This window comes from Malania oleifera, chromosome 10 (assembly GCF_029873635.1).
Source record: "Malania oleifera isolate guangnan ecotype guangnan chromosome 10, ASM2987363v1, whole genome shotgun sequence".
NCBI lineage: Eukaryota > Viridiplantae > Streptophyta > Magnoliopsida > Santalales > Ximeniaceae > Malania > Malania oleifera.
In genome coordinates this window covers 18302486-18310858 of record NC_080426.1, presented here as the reverse complement: position 1 = coordinate 18310858, position 8373 = coordinate 18302486, and the positions used below count along the sequence as shown (strand labels likewise).

The following is an 8373-nucleotide window of genomic DNA, read 5'->3' as shown; positions in this document are numbered from 1 at the left end:
TTAATCTTTTTTGGGATTTTAAAACTTTTAACAATCTATATTGAGATTTAAAAAATTTTATAAATTTTTTAAAAATATATTAAAAAGACACAACATCTCTTTATATTTGGTAAAAAGATGAGATTGTTAAGAGATATAAATTGTTTAAAATTAAATGATAGGAAAGGTATATGAAAATTTTAAAAATTTAAAAAATTTAAAAAATATTTATAAAATTTTGCGGGGTGATTTGGCTTAAAAAGTTTTTCACTAGGATTGATCAGATGGACTATTTAACACGGATACAGAAGTCCTTAAAGATAAAGCTTCAATTTAGAAAAGCAAATAACTTGATCATATTAAAAGGGTGCAAGCAAAAAAGTCTAAAGTAATGGATCCGAGTGGGAAACCGGGCCGGCCAGCTGGAGCTGGAGCTGGTATATATACCCCCGAAGTCAAAACCCAGGTAGCTCCTCGCCGCGGAACCAGTGTTATCCCGTCCACGCTCCCGACCCCGTTTAAGCCCCACGCGCTCATTCTTTAAGCGCCAACCGCAGGTTTTCCTTTCTCATTGCCCTCACTTTCACAGCCCACAAAAACATCTCTCTCTCTCTCTCTCCCTCTCTCGCTCTCGCTCGCTCGCTAGCTCTTTCTGTGTGTGTGCAGGATATGGAGGGCGAAGCGGAGGAGGGCTCCGTCGTCTCTGCGTCGTGGATCCGACGGCCGGAGAACGCCCATCTCATGGTGACGGGAAGGTCGATGCCCCGCGGTTCCCCTCCATCGACGCTCCAGATATTCTCCTTCGACGCCAAAACTACTTCTCTCTCATCCTCTCCCAAGGTCTCTCTCTCTCTCCCTCTCCCTCTCTTTATTAACTACTTCTCTCTCATCCTCTCCCAAGGTCTTTCTGTCTCTCTCTCTCTCTCTCCCTCCCTTTATTTGCGCATCTGTTTGACCTTTTTGGGGGTTTGTTTATTGGTGATCTTTTAGGCTACTTGTGCCCTTGAAGACGGGGAGCTAGTCACCATAGCGGTGCACCCAAGCGGCGACAATATCGTCTGCTCCACCACCGCTGGCGGCTGTCGGTGAGTCTTAGTTTGTCGCTGTTTATTTAATGCTTTTATATTGATTATTGTTGGTTATCCTCGTTTGGCTACGGGGAAGTGTTGGGGAAGGGAAAAGAAAATGAAAATTCAACTGCCATCTATGGTTTCCACTAATTTGTTTCGGCAAAAAATTTCAAACTTCAAATTTTAAGGAAGCCATCTCGTTAAAATTAGGTTTGAGCCGTGGCGGGTGTCGGAGTGGGGTTCTGATTATTCCAACGATGCAAGTGGAATTCTCAAAACATTTTTTTTTCTTAGTTTGTTTTGCTTGAATTTAGTACCCATACATAGCAGACGTACGGTTATTTCATAATTCAATGGGAGACCCAGTTGGGTAATTTTGGTTCCACCGCAACTTCATCATCAATACAGAATATCAGTTTCTTGCTTTCTTTTCCGTTTTTCTCATTGTTCAAGGTATCAAGAAATGAAAAATACAATTTTCATTACATTACAACAGTGAACAAAACAGTAAAAATATATACAAATACCTAGGGACAAAACGGTAATTTACTGACCCTAAATACAAACTAATATAACAGAAAATAAAAACATAAAAACAGTAAAACTTATTACTCCCCCTCAAGATGGACTATATATGTTCACTAGTCCCATCTTGCCAATAAAATGATTAAATTGATACAACCCGAGAGCTTTGGTTAGAGTATCTACGATTTGATCATTTGTTTTTACATGAAATAGTTTGATAACTCCATCTTGCAATTTCTCCCTTATAACGTGACAATCCAATTCAATATGTTTAGTTCTTTTATGATACAATGGATTGGAAGAAATATGAATCGTAGCTTGACTATCACAATAAATTAAAGCCGGATGATGAGATGTAATACCAAAATCTGAAAGCAAATTTTTCAACCAAATAACTTCACAAACAGCAGCTGCCATAGCCCTATATTCTGATTCAGCTGAATATCTGGAAATAGTATGTTGTTTCTTGGACTTCCAACTAATCAAATTATCACCCAGAAAAACTGCAAAACCAATAATAGACTTCCTAGTATCTGGACAAGCAGTCCAATCTGAATCTGTATAAAATTTCAGCTGAAAATTATCTGAAACAGCAGAGAAAAACAAATCCAATCCCACTGTACCTTTGATATATTGCACTACTCTATGAGCTGCAGCCATATGAGGCATTCTAGGTTTACTCATAACTTGACTTGACCTTTGAACAGAAAAAGTAATGTCTGGCCTTGTTATAGTTAAGTATATGTATATCAACCTTCCAACTAACCGTCTATATTCAGAGGGATCTTCGTCATCACTAGAATTAAGAGCCAAATTCTGATTCATTGGTGTATTAGCTGGTTTACAGCCAAGCAAGCCACAATCCTCAATAATTTCTAATGAATACTTTCCTTTGACACAAGTGAATCCCTTTAGAAGACCTAGCAGCTTTGAGTCCCAAGAAATATTTCAAAGGACCAAAAACTTTCAACTTGAAATGAATATTCAAATAAGTCTTCAAAGAATCCATAGCATTAATATCATTGCTAGCAATTGAAATATCATCAACATATACTAATAGCATGATGATAGATGCTCCTTCAATCTTAAAGAAAAGGGAATAATCTGATTTTGATTGAGTAAAACTAGCAGCTGTCAAAATAGTAGAAAATTTAGCAAACCATTGTCGTGAGGCTTGTTTTAAACCGTACAATGACTTTTTAAGCTTACAAACCATATTAGTCGCCCTCTTGCTGTCAAAATCAGGTGGCAATGCCATATAAACCTCTTCATGAAGGTCACCATGCAGAAAAACATTACTCACATCCATTTGAATAATGTGCCAGTTCTTTACAGCAGCAATGGAAAGAAAAAGACGAACTGTTATAAGTTTGGCTAGAGGACTACAGGTCTCATGATAATCAAGACCCTTTAATTGAGTGTACCCTTTTGCAATCAGGCGAGCCTTACATCTCTCAACACTGCCATCTGAATTTAACTTCAGTTTATAGACCCATTTGCAGCCTACAGGTTGTTTGCCAGCAAGTAAAGGAACTAAGTCCCATGTATGATTTTGTTCCAAGGCTAAAATTTCCTCTTGCATAGCAGTCCTCCATTCAGGGCAAGAAATGGCTTGAGAAAAAGTCTTTGGCTCAAAAAGAATAGAAGTGGTTAGAACAAAATGCTTATGAGAATCAGATAATTTCTCATAAGAAAGATAAGAACTGAGGTGATGAGAAGTTTTCTGAAAAGAGAGCCCAACATCCTGTGAATGAGAGGAATTAGGAAAATGTAACATAGCCTGTAGACAGTGATAAGACTGAAGATATGTAGGAGGATGTCTTACATGAGCTGATCTTCTAGAAGGATCAACTTGAGGAAGAGAAGCTAAAGGATGTTTTGAATGTAAAACTGAATCAGATGTAGATGAAGTAACAGGAAAGTCAGAAGCTGGAGTAGATGAAGAAGCAGAAAATTCAGAATCTGGAGCTATCATGGGTAAAGAAACAGAAGAAAAATATGGAGAAAAAGAAATATCTAAAGAAGGAAAAGATATGGAGGAAGATTTGTCAAAAGGAAACACATTTTCATGAAATACCACATCTCTAGAAATGTAGCAAACCTGAGTTTCTAAATTTAACAATTTATATCCTTTAACACTAGAGGGATATCCAAGAAAAAATTGATTTCACAGCTCTAGGAGAGAACTTGGTTCGATTATGAGAAAGTGTAGAACCAAAACACAAGCATCCAAATACTCTTAGATGAGAATAAGAAGGAGGCTTATTATATAAGAGTTCAAAAGGACTCTTATTAAAAAGAACAGGACTTGGAGTTCTGTTAATAAGGTAAACAGCTGTAAGAACACTGTCCCCCCAAAAACATATAGGAACCTTAGCATGAAAAGGCAAATATCGTGCCACATTAAGAATATGTTGATGTTTTCTTTCCACAACAGAATTTTATTGTGGAGTGGCAACACAATTCAACTGATGAAGGACCCCTTTGGAAGCAAAGAATGATTTTAAAGCAAATTCAGGTCTATTATCAGACCCGACAATCCTGATTTTGCAGAAAATTGAGTTTCTATATGAACAAAAAAAGATTGTAACAAAGTACTAGATTCTGATTTTGATTTCATTAAAAAAATCCAAGTAGCTTCAGAAAAATCATCCACTATAGAAAGAAAATACCTAAATCCTTCCTTTGTAGGAATTGACATAGGTCCCCATATATCACAATGAATTAAATGAAATTGCTAATAGGAAAGGGCAATCGTTTTTGTTTAGCAATAGGACAAGTAGTACATGTGACATATTCAGAAGACAAATGAGGAATATGTTTATTCAAAAGCTGTAGCCTAGAAAAACAAGGATGTCCTAATCTAAAATTCCACAAGGCTTCATTTGATTGAACAGAAACACAAGTAATAGAAGATTTATTGTGCAAAGCAGAAGAGGAATTTGAAGAAGTCAATCTGTACAGGCCATCTTGCAATTCACCAGTCCCAATCATCTTCCAAGTTGCAAGGTCCTGCAGAAAACACTTGTTAGCTTGAACAATTAAGCGACAGTTTAAAGTAGAAGTAATCTTGCTGACTAAAATCAAATTGAAAGAAAAAGTAGGAACACGAAGCACGTTTTTCAGAAGAATAGTAGGATTGAGAACAATGTCACCAATATGTGTGACATTAGCACAAGTACCATTTGGTAATTTTACTGAATATGACACTGAAGTTGGTGGCTTAGTATATAAACTTGGAGAATGAACCTTGTGATCTGAAGTACCACTGTCAATTATCCAAATATATGGGAGTCAAAGAATGTGCTGTGAGACAAAATGAAGTGATATTACTTGAAAAATTTGGTAGCAAAGTCATATTGGCTGAAGGAATAGGAGTGGAGGATGGTTGTGGCTTGAGGAGAGCCAGCAATTGTTGATACTGATATGTAGTAAGAGATGACTTATCATCAGCAACAGAAGCTTGTTGAACTGAATTTATAGAAGCATATCCAGCCTTGGTTCTGTCTTTAAACTTATAGTTAGAAGGATAACCATGCAACTTGTAACACTTATCAACAATATGTCTAGCAATGCGACAATGACTACGAAGTAATTTTGAACAAGCATTTCCTTTAAAATTCTTAAAAGAAGTCTCAGATTTTGTTGCTAAGGCAACTGATTCAACAGAAATAGAAGCATTGCCATGACTAATGCCTCGTTGTCTCTCTTCTTGTATAACGAGGGAAAAAGCCGTATTAATTGAAGGCAAAGGATCCATCATCAAGATCTGACCTCTCACATTATCAAAAAAATCATTAAGCCCCATAAAAAACCTCATAAGATAAGACTGATGATGATATTGAGCAAGAACAGTAGATAGATTGCTTGTGCATCCACGACAATAACAAATAGGCAAAGGCTGATAGTTTAGAAGTTCATCCCATAATGCTCTTTAATCTGTAAAATAAGTGCTCACATCACTTTGATTTTGGCGCAGGGCAGAAATAGCAGTTTGTAACTCAAAAATCCGAGGTCCATTGCCTTGTGAGAATCATTCTTTCAGCTCAAGCCACATTGCTCTGGAGGAATCAACTTATATAACACTTTGAGCAATTTTTGAAGACAAAGAATTGAGAGGCCAAGACAATACGATAGTGTCACCTTTGCTCCAAGAAGAAAATAGAGGATCATCCTTGGCTGGAACAGAAAGTGATCCATCAATGAAGCCAAGCTTATTACGTGCTTTCAGAGATAGAAACATTGATCGAGACCATGAATGATAGTTGTTGTTGCTTAGTTTCTCGCTTACCAATAGAACTCCAGGATGATCAGCATTGGTGAGAAAATAGGGACTGCGTGGATCAGATTCGACATTTGCAGCGGAACTTGCAGAGAGAGTTTCATGAACAAGAGAATTTTCCGTCATGATCAAAAAGAGAAAAGGGGAAAGTCAAGAACAAAGAGAATCGAAGAAGGAGAATCAAATTTTGTCGTCTGAATGATTCTTCAAACACAAACAGTAGCTCCGGCGATTTCAAAACGCGCGTAGGCTCCCACCACGATTATGCTCTAATACCATATCAAGAAATGAAAAATACAATTTTCATGACATTACAACAGTGAATAGAACAGTAAAAATATATACAAATACCTAGGGACAAAACGGTAATTTACTGACCCGAAATACAAACTAATATAACAGAAAATAAAAACTGAAAAAACGGTAAAACTTAATACAAGGCATGAGCTTAGTGCCTTACAAACATTTTTGTTCCACTACACACTTGTGTGTGTATATATATATATATATATATATATATATATATATATATATATATAAAATTTTATTGGATATAGACCCTTCCATGCAATGTGCACTGTCTTAGATGGAGGAGGATACTATCTCTTCGTAGGTTTCAAAAATACAACATTGGAATCATTTGTTGTTTTGCGCTGACCACCCTCTTTGATTAATGGGGCCTTTTGTTTATTCAGGGATGTGATTAATATGCTTTGAGTAAAAAAAAAAAAACAAAATAAAAAAAAGAAAAGAGAGAGAAAAAAACATGACTTTGCTTGCTTGGCGGACAACAATTGTGTAGCAGCTACATGGACTATGTTCTATGGGCTGGATAATTGATGATTCCCCCAGAATTCGAATGCATGTGCAGATGTACTAGTCCCTTCATTAGAATCATTTCTCATCTTGATTTTCCAATATATGTACTCCTTGTCAACTATCGCCTTTCCTTCGATATCTCATCAGTATTCATCATGTTTTTAAAACTCGGATCAGCTTGTTGATTGGACCAGGTCAAACTGGAACAGGCCAGCTGACTGGTCTTGATATAATCACAAACTGTTTTCAAACAAACCAAGGTTAATTCCGCCAAAGCTGGGTGACTTGGCCCAAGTCGGCAGACTTGGGGTACCAGTACCCTTTAACAAAAAATTGGGGAATGGAGGAATGTCACCTAAAAGATTTGAACCCCAAAGCTGGGATAGAAAGAGCAAGGGTGCTGCCAGTGCTTCCCTTCAGGTGATTGGAAGTGCTGTTTGACAAAGTACATATAGACAACATACTTTATATGTACATGTATATATTTATATTAAGCATATACGCATACAAATTAATCAAACTGTTAAAAAATTTGCTTATCCTTACATTAGTTTTTAATTGAATCAAATATTTTTCTCTCTATTATTTAATATTTGTATGATTTCTAATAACAAATTAACGACGAGGACAACAACAACAACAGTTATTATTATACGTTTCAACAATATTTTTAAAATAATGGGGAAAATTGCACTGAAATTATCCTAGATGTTGCTATTAGTTATTTTTAATTCTAATTAACTAATAGGTACATGCGTGTGTTGTAAAGTGTGTGTATGTCTATATATCACCTGGTAGATCACTGGTTTGACCTAAGGTTTTGTTGGAAACATAATAGAAGGAAAAATATTTATTAATAAAATTAAAATTAAATAAAAACACAAATACTTATCTGAAGCCAAGGCGTGGAAGGACCACTGTCTTTAAATCTGATTTCGCGTTTACGGAAAACATTTCTCGGTGCATATAGTTATTGCGCGCACGACCTTCCAGGATTACTCAGTTAGATTGGTTTTGTGTGCATTCACAAACACCAGAGTTATAGGGGATGCAGTATCATTTAGTTAACCAACAGAACATAAATCTCAAGAAAGAGTAAAAGATAGTTATTTCGAAGAAGAAAAATGTATATTGAAATGAAGCTGGATCACAGTTTATATAGGTAAAATTCAGTATAACTTTCAGCATTATAAATAAGAAATCGTTAAAATAATAGTTAATATTTTAAAAACATTAAAACTAGTATAATAAATTTGATGTGTACTTATTAAAATAAAACCGACAACTGTTATATAATATTTATTAAACAAATAGTTTTTTCATTTTAAACATCTAACATTAATACAGTAATACCAACAGGTTTAACTAGTCTAACCAACCATCTAGGTTTTAAACCATGCTATGCATATACTGGATACCTTGGTCACACAATCCATTGCCTATGAACGCAAGTTCATGCTTTGAATGTGGATTCAATAGCAATCCCAATCCATAGACTGTTGTTTTTAATTTGCTTGAATTCCTCCCTCAACGGATTTATGTCTCTCTTCTCCCAATCATAATCACCAAATCAGTGGATGCTTTGTAAGGCAGTCAAATGATTAACCGTTGCGAACCTTTGATTATCTGCATTTCCTTTGACAATCATATACAGATGTAAAGGGGGGGATTTAGGGCGAGGGAGTTAAATGGTCATAA

General features: G+C 35.9%; 1 protein-coding gene across 2 annotated transcripts in view; it reads left to right on the top strand.

The window, feature by feature from the left end:
* The first annotated feature begins 373 nt into the window (after positions 1 to 373).
* The window catches only part of LOC131165803 (SEC12-like protein 1), a 27939-nt gene continuing 19939 nt past the window's right edge, over positions 374 to 8373 (top strand). The window contains exons 1-2 of one of the 2 annotated variants that reach the window (XM_058123896.1): positions 374 to 819; positions 970 to 1064. In XM_058123896.1, coding sequence (XP_057979879.1) covers positions 649 to 819; positions 970 to 1064 — 266 coding nt within the window. In that variant the 5' untranslated portion in view covers positions 374 to 648. The remainder of the gene's footprint in view (positions 820 to 969; positions 1065 to 8373) is intronic. The other variant, XM_058123895.1, reaches the window with a different exon arrangement.